Raw genomic sequence first — 18,004 nt, forward strand, 5'->3', positions numbered from 1 at the left:
CTCATGAATAAATAAAAATCTTTTTTTAAAAAATGTTATTCTATAGACTACCATGAAATTCTATTACAGTTACACGGAAACTACTTGGGTAATCGTGTAACTTTCCAATTACGGCTCTACTTTGGAATTAATAAAATGAGCACAACAAATCCCCCCAATACTTTGTCTCTCACAACGACAACATTAAAATGCTTCCTGCAGGTATATGAGAAGGAAATATACATCAAGGGACACAGTTATAGGTTTGGGATTATCCCTCAGTTTTCTTCACTTCTGTTGAAAAGAAAGCCACAAGGGCCCAAAATGGTGTCATTTATGTTGAAGCTCCAAGTCAGTAAACTAAGACTTAATACCTAACCTAACTGCACTTTCAACTCACCAGAAATGTGACCTTTCAACAGCCCACATGGAAATTTCCTGGTCAGCATGAGGAATTTTACTGATAGACCACTTCTGTTCCTCTTAGGAGGGCGACCTTGCCTAAAACAATGGATTCTTTGCTACTCATTTCCTTTTCTCCAGTCCCTCTCTAACTCTCCTTTCTGATAGCCCTTTGGAGTTCCCCACTATTTGCTAAATGCTGTCCAATTCATGAACCAATTAATAAAGGCAGTTAGATCTTCAAAAATTGCTCAATTTTATTTTTTGTTATTTGACACATCCAGTTCAATCCTTAAAATTCTAGTTTGCATTTCAGGAATACATTTTTCCATTCTGTTTGCACTGGGGCTTCTTATTATAAATGTGAACCCAATTCCCTTCAGAGCTTGATGATATGACTGTCTGCAGATAAGAGCCAGGAAACGCCAACATGGTCCTACTATGTCCATGGTTCCACCACCACCTACTCCGGGGTGGGGTGCAGACTCCTCCACCCTGCCTACTCAGCTAGCTTTAGTCCTCACCTCCGATTAAATAACCTAAGGAACCGTGATTTAGTATTACAGTTCACTCCTTACAAAAAGCACAAACCACATATATAACGCAAGACTTTGATTGCTCTACAAGTAGCACCTGGAGAAGAACAGGAGTCCAAAAACAACTCAGCATATTCTGTTCTATTCTTTCAAAGAAGTGGTCCTGATCTTAGTATCTTGCCTTTGAGTCTCTCCTTTTTAAAATCTGGTTTTAGACAACTGTTGGTTTCTGAGTAGAGAGCAAACTTAACTTTTTGGTTCGGAGGGGATGTATGGAAGAAAGAAACCTGAGTGGAAGTCTCTCGTCATGTCTGAAAGTAGTTTTACAGAGTGTTCCTTCGCTGCTATTTACTAATGGGAATACAAAGCTGTGAGTTAGAATAACACTTATAAATACAACTGACTACCACCACAATGTCAATGTCAAGTTTACAATAAGAATGTACATTTTAGTAGCATGTTTTTGTTTTCATTTTGTTATAGCAAAATGCCAGATTTAAAAACCTAACAGTCCTGTGCATGAGTGCAAAGCAGGGGTAGAGAGGGGAGAGGTGTCATCGCAAACTCTACTTCTTTAAAGATAAGAAGAGGAGGAGTCTTGTTAAAGGCATTTTAATCTATGAGCTTCAAGGTCTTTTTTTTTTTTTTTTTAAGGAATGCTTTGAATCCCAGATGTTTGTGTTCTAATTTTTTTAACCTTCTATTTTGCAGTATGGTCCACTCTGAAGGCCATTTCTACAAAAATAACAAGTAATTCTCTGGAGATAAAATCTACAAGTGAGCAGATACAGTTTTACTCAAGGTCCCCTTAGGGCAAGAATGGTCAATCTACTGATTAATGAGTTCCCAGCCTACAAATGACATATAAACACAGAAACACAAAGGGGTTTACCTTTGAATTAGCATAATCTGCCAGCTTCTGGACCACACTGAGAACTGTTCTGTTCTCCTCCAAATTCTCTTGCATAAGAGTGGGGAAAACGAGTGCATCCAGAAGGCTGTCCATATCCAGGGTCCCTGAGATCTCCACTCCACTTCAGGGTACTTCTAGTTATACCTGAAACCCCTGGAATGGAAAGTCCCGCACAGTGCATCATCTGTCACCTTCTCTGCCTCCTGTTAACTTCCCCTTACACTTGCCTTGGCCTGGGAACGGTGTCTGCCTCCCAACCTGCCTGTCTCAGAGCCTGGCTGGGTGACAGCCAGATCCCAATATTCACCATCACCTCCAGTTCAGGGACAGGCTCCCAGGAACACTAAGTGTCCAACCATGATCCACTGAGAACCATGACATTCTCACTAAATATCAATCAGGGCATCATTTCTGAGTTTCCCAAGCACTATCACCACTGCCAAAAATAAGGACAGGGCAGGTATTTTGTAGGAGGCAATAGCTTTTCAGAATAAGAACCATACATACTCAGCTCTAATCCAGTCATCATCTCAGCCTCATCTCAGACTGCACAAACCATGGAGCCTCCCTGGTCTCCCACTATTCATCTGAAAAATGAACAGGACGAAGGCTGGGCTCATGATAAAAAGAGCATCTTACCACTGAAGAACTTGCTGCTTGCATCAGATGATATGGGGCAAACATCATGTTTATACATGTCTTCAGCTTCCTTTGTAAAGAAACAAAGGAGTTTCTTTGGAGGAATGGGTTCCTTACAGAGTACTACCCAGAGCCCCACAGCCACCTCTGAGGGCTGAAGCCTCCACCCAGACAAGAGGTCTTCCCCATGTCAGTGGTACGGTTTCACAGTATGTGGCACTTAATCGGGCAGTCTTACCTTTGGCTATCTATTTGTTAAAATGAACATGTTAAATCAACATAAGTATACTATTTCAAAAAAATGTTTTTCATAAAGATTATCCTGAATGTGTAGAAAACTGTTCTGATCCCAAGTATTCTAAGCCCTGAAGTGGGGATCAAACAACTCTTCTCAAAACCCCCAAATTTGTTTCTCACAGCTCAAAGTGTTGAAACAAATTCTTTACCCTTATACTTGGGGCAAATCTTTCATTATTCTATAAGAAATCTCTTTGGATGAATCCATCTGCTAATGAAGATATACAAATGAATCATTATTATAATGGTATAAAATAATCCAAAGGTAAACCTCACTCCTGATTCTATCATGAGTGAGTTGGACAGTTAGGTATTCAGGGCCAGGCCCAACGAGAAGATATGGAGTTGGGCCAGCTGAGACAAAACAGCACTGACATCCTGTTGTACAGCTTAGACAGGACCACACCGACATTGCGTTTTACAGCCTTTGCAGAAGTGACCTTGCTAAATGTCCTAAAAAAAGACAAGTAACCATCACAGGCAGGGGGCAGTTAAGACATAAGCCCCAGATGTCAGCACAAACCACCATCCACACGTGGATACTAACCTAATAGGTAGACAGATACATGACCAAGCCCTGACAACACAACTCAGCACACCCAGATTGCTTAGGAAAGTTCTGCAAAAGAGCTCATAAAAACCCCCAAACTTAAACATTCTGATGGCAACCTTCTCGGGTCCCCTCCTTCTCAGGGAGCTTTATATTCAATAAAACTTTGCTTTGCTGCCCACCACTCTTCATCTGGTTTACCTCTTCATTCTTCGAAGAGGCATGACCAAGAACCGCAGGCACTGAAGACACAGAATTCCTGCAACAGTTCCATGGAGGGAAAGGTACAACTCTACATTTTTTTGTATGTGAGAAGCTTAGCTATTTCACAGGTGGGCCAAAAGATACACTTTTGAGTCTGGGGTGAACAGCTGTGGAGAATAGCTCAGAAGAGGATTGCCAATTGACTGGGAAAGACAAAATGTGTACTTTATTGCCAGGAATGAGATTGGGTTAACCTCAGCCTTGTCCTACTGGTCTTGAACTTCACATATTTGCCTAAATGTTACTTGAATATGAAAGTCCAGACCTCATGCTGAGGCTTATCTATTGAAACTGTATGGAAACCCTCCTTTACAGTTGTAGTGATATAAAAAATATTTGAGGGGCGCCTGGGTGGCTCCATAGGTTAAGCATCTGCCTTCAGCTCAGGTCATGATCTCAGGGTCCTGGGATTGAGCCCCAAGTCTGGCTCCCTGCTCAGCAGGGGCTCTGCTTCTCCCTCTGTCCCTTCCCTTGCTTACTCACATACACACACTCTCTCACTCAAATAAGTTAAAATCTTTTTTAAAAGTTTTTTTTAAATAAAAACAAATAAAAAATTTTTAAAAGATAAAAATATTTGACTTCAAGTCATGCTAATGGGTATTGTTTCAGATTGTGAATGTTTAGAGCCTGGAAAACTTATGCGGAATCATCTCAGCAAGCATCCCATCTCCAAGCTCACTCTGATGGCCCACAAACTCAGTAAGTGTGAAAGGGATTCTTTTCCAGCCAAAATCTTGATTTCTGCCTTCTGACACCTCAAATAGAGGACCTAGCTATGCCACATGAGAATTCTGACCAAAAGAGCTGTCAGATAACAGATACGTATTATTTCAAGCCATTCTGTTCACAGTAATTTGCAGCAATAGAAAACATACACAAGACAAGTGTGGCTCCCATCCCATCATGTGGCCTCTCAGCACCTCCAGAGCACCCTCCCCATCCCAGCCAGGGTACTTTCTCCCAGTCGGGCTGCTCTCCTCACAGCATCCCCACACATGATGCTTTCCTTATCACACAGACACTTTGCATTTCCCTCAGGCTCAGGCCTACCCCAATCCCTGCCTTCCACAAACCAGACAACCCCTGGCCAGTCCCCTGCTGGAACTTGATTCTGTCCTGCCTCACTGAATACTAAGTACTTCTGATCTTTCTCCTAGCTCCTGAAAGATAAATACCTTGTCTGTGCCTCCTTTGAGGCTCCATAATACCTGTCACTACATGTACTGGGAACCTTTGAGAAGTATCTGCTCAGAGAAGCACTGGTTCCATCCAGCCGGCCAGACCGAGTAAGGCCTTCACCTGTGCAGCCTGCCTGCCTGCAGGACACTCTCATGCAGAGGACGAGAGGCTTTGAGAATTTGTAGCTGAACCAACCCCTTGGGTTTGTAGTGGGATTTGCAGTTCTTCAAGCATTCCCAGATATACTGTCTCAAGTGATTTTTACAAAAAAATCATGAGATAAACATGGCCGGTATTTTTAATTCCCAGTTTTTCTGGTTGAGAAAACAGAAGCTCCAGAAGGTCCAGAGATCTGCCTAGCTGGCAAAGTGGCCTAGTGATAGACACCGCCACACGGATCAGTGCTGGCCCCGAAGACTTAGGAGACAGCGGTGACGGGAGCGTCACGGCAGGGCCCTGAGCTCTGAGAAGCACCTCCACCCAGAATCAGACTGTTTCCGGGCAGTTCCACTGAACCGTGTCTGTTTCTCCCCTATTTCCCCAGTCCTTCCTCTTCGCCTTCCTCCATGCTCTCTTACAGGAAAAGTTCTTCTGGGCCTAACACATTCCTGCATTAGGGGAAGAAACCCCAAATGCTAACAGTGTGATCCTTAAGATACAGATGGGAATACCCTCCCGGGGCACAATGAGATGGCCCCCGAGGAAAGGACCTGCTTTCTGGCCCAGCTCCACCTCTAATCAGGCTTTGTGGAAACCATTGCCCTTGAACCGTTCACTCAGAGAACAAGAACCTGTTTCATATCTCTGCTGTGAGGAGGAAGTGAAATGGCAAAGTCTTTTTTTAAAAAATCTATTTATTCATGAGAGACACAAAGAGAGAGAAAGAGAGGCAGAGACACAGGCAGAGGGAGAAGCAGGCTCCATGCAGGCAGCTTGATGCAGGACTCGATCCCGGGTCTCCAGGACCATGCCCTGGGCAGAAGGCAGGCACTAGACCGCTGAGCCACCCAGGGATTCCCGCAAATCTAAGTCTTTTGACAGCTGTACAGGGCTACACACATTTTAAATGCCAGTTTCCTCACCTCAACCACTATCCCTCCAATTACTAGCACAAAGGCCAAGCTGCCTGCTTCACCAAATAATTTCCCAGGCTCCTGGCTATGCTCCTAAGATGTACTGTTTTCTCCCATTGAAGCTGGCCATAGCATTCATTCAGGCTGATTTTATCTTGCTCAAAATATTTCTGGGTAAACAAGGAGGACAGTGAAGGAGTAACTAGTAACTATTGAATTTACCCCAAGTCCCACATAGGCCCAGAGGGGTCCCTAACTCTGTTTGCCTTGACCCTTTCATAAGATAATCAGAGCAGAGCTGGAAAACACTGCCTGACACAAATGCAGAAATACAGTGTACCCTTATGCTTCGGCACAAATACAATGGGTCACCACTGGCCAGAAGAACTACTTCCCACAACTAAATGACTCCACACTAGAGGCTTCTACGTTGCTGGATGCACATCAATATTTGGGTAGAATTTAACATTCTCCAGTTCTCCGCAGCCCTTCAGAGAGTTTGGATGAGACCAGTAAGGGGTGCTTTCACATTCAGGTCTGGAGTCCTCTGGTGATGATCTGTCATGTGGAAATTTATTACAAATCTAACAAGGCCATTTTACGTTGGTAAATCTATAGTTGTTTTTCCGTGAATCCTGTTCATAATTCTGGAAGACTCATTGCTCTTTAAACCTGTCCACAGTCATCCAGGCAAGCTTCATGATCACTAACTTCAATAAAACCTGTTTGACAATTTTTCTCTTTATAATAAATTTTAGGCCATGTGTAGACCATGGTGTTTAAAGACATGACAATAGCCTTCTAAATACTATAGTTAAAATAAATTATGGATGAAATGTAGAACTCTTTACAGGCTTGCCTGAATTGCATTTGTAAACATAATGGATGACTCCCAAAGCCCTAGTCTTGGTTTCTCACCAGAGTTCCTGTCTAAAGGTGCAGATCTGGGGAGTATGATGAATTCTGTTTTAAATACACCAAGGTTGTGATAAGAATTAAAGTAGATAAACAAAAACGAGAGCTTTCTAACTGAATTTTGGGCAAGCCACTTATCTCTTTGAGCATTAGTCTCTTCATCTGTACAAAAGAAATACTTGCATTGTCTACCTCACAGGAGTATTGTGAAATGAAATAACTATATGAGGGATCCCTGGGTGGCGCAGCGGTTTGGCGCCTGCCTTTGGCCCAGGGCGCGATCCTGGAGACCCGAGATCGAATCCCACGTCGGGCTCCCGGTGCATGGAGCCTGCTTCTCCCTCTGCCTGTGTCTCTGCCTCTCTCTCTCTCTCTGTGTGACTATCATAAATAAATAAAAATTTAAAAAAAAGAATATTAAAAAAAGAAATAACTATATGAGAGAAAGTTTTGAAACTCTAAGTCAAATTGTATGCACTATATTATTATGAATAAAATCAACTTATACTACTGCCACACTTCAAGTGGCATGCAAAATCCTTGATATCTCTTCTCCTCTAAAACTGGCTTCTCCCTGTGGTCTATGTATACAATGGAATATTACTCAGCCATTAGAAACGACAAATAACCACCATTTGCTTCGATGTGGATGGAACTGGAGGGTATTATGCTGAGTGAAATAAGTCAATCGGAGAAGGACAAACATTATATGGTCTCATTCATTTGGGGAATTTAAAAAATAGTGAAAGGGAATAAAGGGGAAAGGAGAAAAAATGAGTGGGAAATATCAGAAAGGGAGACAGAACATGAGAGACTCCTAACTCTGGGAAATGAACAAGGGGTGGTGGAAAGGGAGGTGGGCAGGGGGTGGGGGTGACTGGGTGATGGGCACTTGATGGGATGAGCACTGGGTGTTATGCTATATGTTGGCAAATTGAACTCCAATTAAAAAATATAAAAATAAAAAAATAAAACTGGCTTCTCCTCCAGATGTTCCTGTTTATGCTGATAACAACCCCATTATCCCAGGCATCTAAGCCTAGAAACGTGGCTTGTACTAGAAAGCTTGCCCCTCCACCTACTCTGACCCACAAATGATCCATTCAAATTATAAAATTTCAAAATATAAATCTGATCCGGTCAAACCCTTGCTCAAAAATCTCTGACAATATTCAATGGTTCTTGAAAACAGGGGTCAAAACACAAAGTTGTCCCTGAGAGCCTGTCCTGTGTGGCCTTGCCTAGCGTCCCACTCATCCACATGGCTCCTCTGTCCCTTCTGCACTCCAGCCTCCCTTGGGTTCTCCTCAGCCCCCTGTCCTCCTGGCTACACTGCCTTTGTCCATGCTGTCCCTTCACTGGAACCGCCGGCCCAGTCATCCTCTGCCACCATCTCCAGCTCCATGTCCTCTGCAAAACCCCTCCACAGTCCCCACTGTTGTTCAAGTTCTAGTGTGAGGGGGGTGCACAGAAACATATCCTTTTACGGAGATCACTTACTATCTTTTGAAATGACATGTTATATGAAGTCTCTCTCTGTTCTCTCAACTACAAAGTTCATTCAGCAGTGATTCCATTCTTACTCCTACACTACAATCTCAGTGCCAAGCATGTAATGGGTACTTTTTAAATGAGTGAGTAAATCTGTCAATCTTGAGATTGTCTCCTCTCACTGTGGGTGTATTACACACATATGCATGTGCATAAAATACAATCCCTGTAATATTGATGATATAGCAAAATAATAGCCATGGTATTTACTTTAACTTCTACTTTAATCTTTTGTCCTGCTTTTGAAAACATTTTTTTCCTAAGGAAATACTATAATTCAAGCTCAAGGATAAGCATGGATACTTGATGCTTTTGAAGGAGGTTTTTTGATCTTGCTGTTTTGTTTCTCATTTTAGGGGTGCTAGAAAAGGAGGGAATTTGGTATTAAATGTGGAGTACAAAGCAGCAGATGTGAGGAAAGGACCCAGTTCTGACCCTGGGATATAAACCAAATTTTAGAATTTTATGCCCCTAAATATTTCGAGCCTTATATTTGCAGCCCTTTATAAAGCCTCTTCACATTCCTCATTTAAAAAGACAAATGCAATAGTTAAGGAATGACCTAGTGGTCCTGCAGACCTCTGTTTGAATCCCAGTTCAGTCAACTATGAGACCTTGGGCAGATTAAATAACCATCTCTAATCCTGTTTCCTTACCTATAAAATGGACAAATACAGTCCCTAGGAAAAAAGGTCATTGCGAGAATTAAATGAGACATTCAGCAGTGTGCCTTGCCACATAATACGCCCATGAAGTAGGAAGAACAGATGACTGTAGCCCTGTCTGAGAGCCTCATGGGGGTCAAGAGCCCACGCAGCTAGTGTCATGGAGCTGGGGACCTGAATGCAAGTCAAACTACAAATCCCCTGTTAATTCTTAGTTTAATTAAATTCCTGGCAGAAGAAGGTACTTCATTAATATAGTTTTATTGCTCTTCCAAACTACAATCTAAGCAGCAAATGATGTCTGAGCTCTTTAAACCAACTGAAACACAAGAGAATTCACACCAACTCTGATTGTAAAGTTCTATTGTGTTGAGGAAATAATGGTCCCCACAGTCACAGGCAGAATCTGTGAAGCCAAACATCACAAAAATGCCAGCGTCCGGGGCCTGGGGTCAGTCAGCCTGGGTGCCAACCTGGCCCTGTCTTGGTGAGTAACGTTTTACCACAACAGAGCCTCACCTATTCACTTGGGTAGTTGTGACAGACCGTATGGTCTACGAAGCCTCAAGTATTTACCATCTGTCCCTTCACACATACAAAAAAGTTGCCCACCTCTGTTATAGAAGACAATATATCGGGGAAAAATAAACCCTGAAAATATCTTAAAATGTAAAACTTTATTCCTAGAGTTCTTTCTTTATGCCTTCAGTCTCATGAAAAAAGGGGGTGTGAAGTAGCAGGTGAGCCAAATTCCCCAAAATGAAATGAACACCAGGACCTTCAAGTTGGGAGGGATTCTTCCAAGAAACGTTTGAGATCCTGTTGTTCAGCTACATTCATCTCAGTGTCCCAATATCTCTAACTCCTCTGGTTATGAAATTCTCATGTTTACACATATGAAAGACTCACTGGGATTTTCTCTTCTTCAAGGGATGGTGATGGTCGAGAGCCTTTCCCCAGCTCCTCTTCTTCTGCAGCTTTCTTACAGATACTGTGAGTCTCCTGGGTATCTGGTGCTTGCAGATCATAATATTGTGATTTCATTTTCAAGCTATTGGCAAATTCTTTGGACTGAGTTTTTCTGAAGAGAAACAAATGTGGAATTATAAAAAACATTCTCCAACACAGACAGCTTTTCCAAAGCAGATGCCTACATTCAAATTATGTGAAAAACACTAACAGCTACCATTTACTAAGTGCTTATAATATGTTAAGCCCTTTGCTAGTATTTAAAGACATTAATTTAGGAGCACCTGGGTGGCTCAATTGGTTAAGTGTCTGACTCTTGATTCTGACTCAGGTCATGACCTCAGAGTCATGAGATCAAGACCTGCTTCGGGCTCCGTGCTCAGTGCAGTGTCTGCTTGTCTCTCTCCCTCCTCCTGCTTGCGTGAGTGCTCTCTCTAATAAATAAATAAAACCTTTAAAAAAGAAAAGGCATTAATTAATCCTCATAATAACCCTATAAGGAAGGGGTTGTGTCATCCTTGCTTGATTGCAAGAGGCTCAAAATAATTGTATTATTTATCCAAGACCACATAGTGGCACAGCCAGGATTTGAACCCAGGTCTGCCCAACTCCTGTTCAGAAGCTAGACTGCTAGAGCACCCTGCCTTCCTATGATGAGCAGCACATAACTACTTTATCTCTGTATGCCCATTTATAATTTTAGTTATAGGAATTGATGGGCAGCATCACTAGCCCTCGGGACCTGAACTGAGGTCCATATGTCTGCTGTCTATCTCATAAGCTCAGATAGGGCTGTCAATACTCAAGGGATAAGAGGCTTCACAGAAGTCACCTTGGCCCCTAGCAGAGGGGATCGATCTATCATCTGCCTCACCACGACCAGCTGAGTTATCCTATATCTCTGGTTGATCACGTCACTCCCTTATTCAAACACCTCCACCGTCCACAGAATAAGGTCCAAAGTCCTAAATCTGGCTTCCAAGGCACTTCAGAGCACAGCCCTCTGTCTCCTGCTACTTGCTCATGTATACCCCCAAACACTTGAAAGAACTCATTGTCACTCAGAGAACCATACACATTCAAAACTAGGGGTCTTCATCATGTCCTCTGCCTGCCATCTCCTTCCTGACATTCTGCAGCTGGAAAACTCTACTTATCTTTCAAGGTTCAATTCAGATTTCACTTCTTTTGTGGTTTGGAATAATGGGCTCAGTTAATGCTCTGTTAATAACTTAGTTGTAGCATGAATCACAGCCCGTCCTGACTGAAGTTAATCGTGTACTGGCCTGTTTCTTCTCCTAGACTGGTAGCTTGTCGTTCACCTTTGAATCCCTACCACCTGGCACATGTAAGCACCCAGAGGCCTGCCCTCTCTAACCAATCTTGTTTGAAGGCCCAAAGCTTGAACAATGTTGCACCTCTCACTTATATTCCGATGCTCAGCTGTGCCAGCCTGCGGTGCTCCAGCATGATTCTAGTGAAGCCAGTTGATCATGGGGGAACCACATCCAGATCAAAACTGGGATGACATGTGAGGAGGTAAAATGGCTAATGTGATCACATTGTGGGAATGAAGGGAACCATGAAAAGTATAAAGAAACTTGCCAGAGGGATTTAAAGTTACTTTTGTGACTCTCAGGCCCCACTCTACTCACCCTGCAGATACTGGGAAAAAGAGGAATCTTTGTATGATTTTATTTTATTTTTTTTATTCCCTTCCCCCACTTTGTATGATTTTATATGCGGCCAGCCTCTCACTGGTTTGCAGATCTCGTACCTGAGCTCTTCCGCTTCCCGCTCTGCTTTCAGCTGGGCCCTCTCAGCAATGATTTCGTTGCAGAGCACATCGTAGGGTTTATCCAGATGGTGTTCACCCATCACCCACACCCAGACTTCCTTATCGGCTCCCAGTTTCCAATGAACAGATTTGCCATTCTCTGCAAGCAAAACAAAATTTGGATTGGACAAGTATCTTTAGTCATGGGTTATTATGTTTGCCATCGTTAAAGTATTTAGGGTCTTTCAGGAAAAAAAAATATATTAGATGAGACAAAGCACTTCCAGTCTCCTCGGGAACAAGCAGCATTCCCAGGGAGCAATGGAGGTGGGAGCCATGGGTGGCAGCTGTAGCAATGTTTGTTTTAAAATATGAATATGGGGGCACCTGGGTGGCTCAGCAGTTGAGTGTCTGCCTTGGGCTCAGGGCGTGACCCCAGGATCCTGGGATCGAGTCCTGCATGGGGCTCTCTGCAGGGAGCCTGCTTCTTCCTCTGCCTCTCTCTCTCTCTCTCTCTCTGTGTCTCATGAATAAATAAATAAAATCTTTAAAATAAATGAATAAAATATGAATATGGTTTTTGAGTGTGCCCATTTTGTAACCAAAGAAGGCGAAATGGTGAGAAGGCATGCACTGTATATGCTAACATCAGATATCAGAACCTCTAAGGTCTGAGAATCTTCTGGAACCTTAGAAGTATATAGCTGCTCCCAGGTTTGGTTCTTCCATTTTAGAAATAGACTGGCTTTAGTTTAAATCCTATCCCTGCCACTTACTCGCTGTGTGACTTGGACAAATTATTTAATCTCCCTAAGCCTCAATTCCCATGTCTGCAAAATGGGATTACGACTGTGTACAATGCAAGACCGCCATGGGGAGCGGGCAGGCCAGACATGCCAGCTGTTGCCTCCAGTGCCTGCCACATAATAGGAGTTCATGAGAGGTTAAGTGCTACTGTCACCCTGCTATTGTTTACTTGGAGGTTCACACCAGCTTGTGAGAAGATAATACTACTGGTAGTGTGATACTTGGTGAAGCTACTTAAATGACCTTTGTTTACAATTGGTCTCAGGGGTTGTATTACATTTTAGTTCCTGGACTCCTGAGATGTGGCCACACAGGTCATGCTCCCTGAAACCTGGGCTATGGGGAGCACACCCAGGAGAGGCCAAGAGGTGCCGTCCCTAAATCTAAAAGCCCCCAAGCAGACCTATCAAAGTCATTATGGTCCATGTTGTAGTCAAGATCCCTGGGCCATAAGGACCCTAAACTGGCCGGTGGCATTGAGTATGTGTAAGAGGGCCCCTGATGGGCACAGGCAAGGCTAGGCTTATAGGTGAGAAATCCACACTAGGATTGTGTCTCATCTTCATATATCTAGTAGGTTTCCAATTAAAGCATCTACTGTCCAGTGAATTGTTGACCTACTTCCTACTGTGGCCTCAGGATACATTCAAGAAGCAGGCTGCTCAAACTCAGATGTGCTCTTTATTTGGGCACTTTCCACCCTTCTCAATGCAATGAAGACTCTCTATGGTACAATAAAATTCTAAATAGGACACTGGGGCAGCGGGGAGGCAAGACAGAAGCCTCACTATAGGAGGAGTCAAATGTATCATTCAGAAGGAAGCTGACCTCATTCTGTTCTCTCAAGTGGAGAAACAGTGAAAGAGGCACCAGCTATGAAGGGAAGATGGATCCCAAGTGTGCCCTCATGGGGATGGGCCCTGGCTGGCTGTGGCTCTGTTTGAGGAAATGCCAAATGATTTGTTAACTCTAGAAAACTGTTATACATCATAAAACTCCCTCTATTACAGTCTCTCAGGGCAACTAGCATTTTTTACTATGTCCATCTCTCAACTTTCACCTAAGTAACTCTTACAGCCGGAGAAAGATGCCTTGAAAGGAGGGTGGAGAGGGCCAGGGAAGGCAGAGAGGAAGGACCCAGAGATTCCTGCCGTTTTGCTCAGTACAGCAGGACACCTTCTGCAGAGAGTGCTGCAGGCTGCGGGCTGGGGGAATAAGTCTCAGGGGAGGAAGATGCTGCCCTACGGGTGAGGTGGGGTGAGACCCCAGAATTGCCTGTGAACAGAGGTGGGGACTTAGCGACTAAAAGTAGAGAAGATCACCAAAGAAGACTAGAAGACTAGAATCTTGACATTTTAGAAGCAAGGGAATGGTCGGAGGGTGGTGAAGGTGAAGAAAGAAATGACTAGAGGCAAGAAAAAGAGAACTGTCAGATTTAGCCGGATGCTGCAACAAGGGCTCTTGATGGAAAGGCGCTGACAATAAATCTCTGCTCTGAGTGTTCCTCACCTTCAGGATCTCTTCAATGTCGCCTGAGAGCAAAGAGTGTGGGGGGCTTCAAGGGCTTCCCCACGGCTCCCTAAAACCGTACAGGAGGCTGGAGAAGTGATTATACTAAAATGAGTGTGAGCTCTGGTCCCCTCAGTCTGGTACCAAGATGGGGGAGGCCCATTCAGGCACAAAAACTTACTGAGTTTCTAACTCTGAGCTTAATGCTGATGAGTTAAATGCTGCAGGCGATACAGGGATCAAACAGATGTGGCTGTTTTCCTGCAAGTCACCTAGAGTCTGTGAGAGAAAGAGCAAGGCGAATTTATTCATTAAATAAATAATAAATTATTTATTTAATGAATGTTATTGCATATCTACTATGTGCCAGGCACTGAGGTAGACATGCGTAAGCATTTATGAGTGAGACAGACCAGCCCTTCCTCAGGGAACTTGTTCTAGATGGAGACAGAAATCGAACACTTAATTAATTATAAAAGTAACACAACCTGGGGAAGGGGCGAGGGAAAGGATGCCACCACAGGAATGCTTAAGGAGAAAAACCTATCAGTTTGAAGGACCCTTGAAGGATATACGTTATAACCGCAACAGACTTTAAGTCCAGTGAAGACTCACAAGATGGAGAAATCGCTTTGGAAGCACACAGAAGAAAAAAGAAGTTCTTCTACTGCATTTTGGAGGAGGAATGTAGAATTTAGACAGAGTAGGAGTCAGTTTGGTGACCTATACAAAGATGATCAATGATCAGAGCAGGAAATCACAGAAGGGCCAGAGGGGATCAGGGTCTAAGGGAGAGCTGAAAAGACCTTTAGATGTCACCTGGCCGTGGGCAGAGGATCCAGCCCAGGGCACAGGGCCACATGGCACAAGTCCCAGACACCTGGCTAAATGATTTAAACGTAGGACCCGCACTGCATAAAGCCAGAAAGTGGTGTTAAAATTCCAGTATTTCTAACAACGCTTTATGTGACCATGGCTATGTGACCTTCTCTCACTGAGCCTGAGCTCCCTCTCTGATAAAACAGAAGCAGTAAGTCACACCTCCCGGGCCTGTCACATGATCAAAGCTCAAAAATATTAGTTCCGTGTTCTTGATTAAGTGGCCAGGGAAGAGTCATGGCTGTCTCTGTGACATGGTGCCAGGGTCAAAGAGTTCTAGGAAGTACCATACCACGTCAGCATGGAGGCTGGGTCTGGGAAGTAGGAAGTGTCTGTCCAGTGGCCAAGTGGGGACACTTGGGATCAGGCGTGAAGACCAGGAGTGAGGTACCAGGGGTCTGAATGAGGGAAAGGTCAGTAGGGATCAGGAAGGACTCAAAGATGATGCCAACATTGTGAGACTTACTAACTGGGAGGATGGTGGGGTAATAAGCAGAAACAGTGACATGAGGAAAATAAATTTGTTTGAGCTGTTTTGGAAATGGAGAATAAATTACTTTTAACTTTACAAATAATCTACACAGAGAGCTTCAGTAGATACCCAAACTATGGAGTTCAGAAACGCCGTTAAGCTGACAATGTGAATTTGGGAATTATATTACAGCCATCATCGTTGGAAGCCACTGGCACAGAAGAAGTAATTGCAAAGGGAATGAAGCCTAGTGAGAACCTAGGAAGAGCATGTACTCCATTCAGGAGGCAAAACGTAAGCAAAAGGGTAGCCCAGGTGGCTCAGTGCTTTAGTACCACCTTCAGCCCAGGGTGTGATCCTGGAGTCCCAGGATCGAGTCCCATGTCGGGTTCCCTGCATGGAGCCTGTTTCTCCCTGTGCCTATGTCTCTGCCTCTCTCTGTGTCTCTCATGAATAAATTAAAATTTTAAAAAAAAGGGTGAGCAAAAGAACATCCTGATTAAAAGAGAGAGAGAGAAAAAGATTTCTGATTACTAAACACGACCTAATCTAGTTGCCTGGGGAGAATGCACTGCCATGCAGCCAAAAGAGGAAAAGGGAGACATAGAAAGGGGGATGGAGAGCCCTGAGGAGGTCGTGGGCAGTCCCTGACCTTAGAGAGTATCTCTAGGGAGACAGGCAGAGACAGGCTACAAACGCAGGACAGAAAGGATGGTAAAAGGTAGAAGTTGTAAAGACGTGCTCTGGGGACGTTTATTAGCAAGGAAGTAAAAGAGGACTCAGTTATTCATTCAACAAATATTTACTGAGCATCTGCTATGTGCCAGGCACTATACTACAGGCCTATGAGACAAAGGCCTATGATGAGATAATGCATCCCTTAGGGGTATGGAGGGTTGAAAGATTTCTTTAAATAGAAGAAACAGGGCAGACTCTGGCTCAGCGGTTTAGCGCCACCTTCAGTCCAGGGTGTGATCTTGGAGACCCGGATGGAGTCCCACATCAGGCTCCCTGCATGGAGACTGCTTCTCCCTCTGCCTGTGTCTCTGCCTCTCTCTGTGTGTGTGTGTGTCTCATGAATACATAAATAAAATCTTTAAAAAGGTATTTAAATAAATAAATAGAAGAAACAGGGACACATTTTATACTCGGGGTTTGGGGTGGGGAGAGAGCAAGGAGGCCTGGGGAATGAATGTGCAGAGGACAGGTAAAGAAGCAGATGCTGACAAGACAAGGAGAAAAGCTCCTGTCTGCCAACAGCTGCAAACTCCTATACATACACCCACATTTCTGTCCCCAGGGTATTTCCTGAAGGTAAAGGGATAAACTTAAGAGATCCTAAAGGGGCAGGTAGTACATCTTATTATATTTTACTGCAGTCTGGATTTTCTGTCTACTTCACCTTGAAATTAGATGCACTCTTTAATCAGGGAACAGTGAGGGAGGGACCTTTTCATAGCACTTCCATTTAATTATAAGGTTTGTGCCAGTCCTTCCTTGAATCATGTTTGCATCCTTCAGTACTCATCATATTTGCTAGCTTAGGGCTTCTTGAGAACTTCTAAAACCAACTTTTCTAGATCGGTGGATCAGTCCTTCTCTGCACAGTAGCACAAGGGACCGCTGCACAGACTCTCATCCACACCCCATTCACCATATAAAATCTCCAACTAGGCAATGCTGTAAAACATCACATAAAAACGGGGCAACACATTCTTGGCAAGGGAACGGCCAGGCTTATTCCAGTCTTCCACTGGTGTGTGCTCACACCATCTTCATGTCCGATCTCTGCCCACCTGGCAGGCGCAGCAGGGGTGCAGGAGGGAGAGACTGGAAGTGTGGGTGTTCACATCTCAGGTGTGGGTCAGCAAAACCCCCAGGGCTCTCCCCAAACTAAGACTGTGATTCAGGGGGTCAGCAGCTGCTCTCCACTCCAACCTGATCCAACTCAGAAGGACAAACATAGTGACGGACAAGGACAAGAGACATGACAGGAGAATTATGTACCATGTCCCTACACACAGAAGACCAAAACCTGAGTGAACAGAAGCCACAGCATCAACACTAGGGGCCTCCTGACCAGTTTATGTATTAAACACAGACTATCACTGGGGCTGACGCAGCACCCACCAGGACCAAGGTTGTTCAACTATGATACACTTCCCTAAATTCGCAGCCTCTCATGTGCCTCCCCCACTCAGACCCTCCTCTCGGGACCCCACCCCCACAAACAGAAACCAAAACATGAGCGCCAGGACTCCAGTACTACAGCCATGTCCCCTCTGACTGATGCCCACACCATGTCGGCATTAAATATTCAGAGTGTCACCCAAGGCTATTACTAGCCCCATCTTACAAGAAGGAAGTGGAGGCCCAGAGAGGGTATTTAACTTGCCCAAGATCACAGAGCTAGTGAAATTGGAACCAGAATTCAAAACCTGTCTGCAGGACTGCAGAACCAGTGTCTAAGGCAGCCTTATAATGCATTGTCCAAACTGAACACTTCTGAGAGCAAAAAGGATGCCAGGACACAAATGCAGACAGGGCTGTGACAGGCAAGCTCCGGACACCGTCACGTGCCCTCCAGGTCCTGAGGAGCAGGAGAAGGGCCAGGAGAAGGTGAGA

At 44.1% G+C, this 18,004-nt stretch overlaps 1 protein-coding gene across 3 annotated transcripts in view; it reads right to left on the reverse strand.

Moving 5' to 3' along the window:
• SH2D4A (SH2 domain containing 4A) overlaps nucleotides 1–18,004 on the reverse strand; it is a 71,325-nt gene that overhangs the window by 42,636 nt on the left and 10,685 nt on the right. For all 3 annotated transcript variants that reach the window (XM_055335306.1, XM_055335304.1, XM_055335305.1), the window contains exons 3-4: nucleotides 11,713–11,872; nucleotides 9,876–10,047 (exon numbers count right to left, since the gene is read on the reverse strand). In XM_055335306.1, coding sequence (XP_055191281.1) covers nucleotides 9,876–10,047; nucleotides 11,713–11,872 — 332 coding nt within the window. The remainder of the gene's footprint in view (nucleotides 1–9,875; nucleotides 10,048–11,712; nucleotides 11,873–18,004) is intronic.

The sequence above is a fragment of the Nyctereutes procyonoides genome, unplaced genomic scaffold (genome assembly GCF_905146905.1).
Source record: "Nyctereutes procyonoides isolate TBG_1078 unplaced genomic scaffold, NYPRO_anot_genome, whole genome shotgun sequence".
Taxonomy (NCBI): Eukaryota; Metazoa; Chordata; class Mammalia; order Carnivora; family Canidae; genus Nyctereutes; species Nyctereutes procyonoides.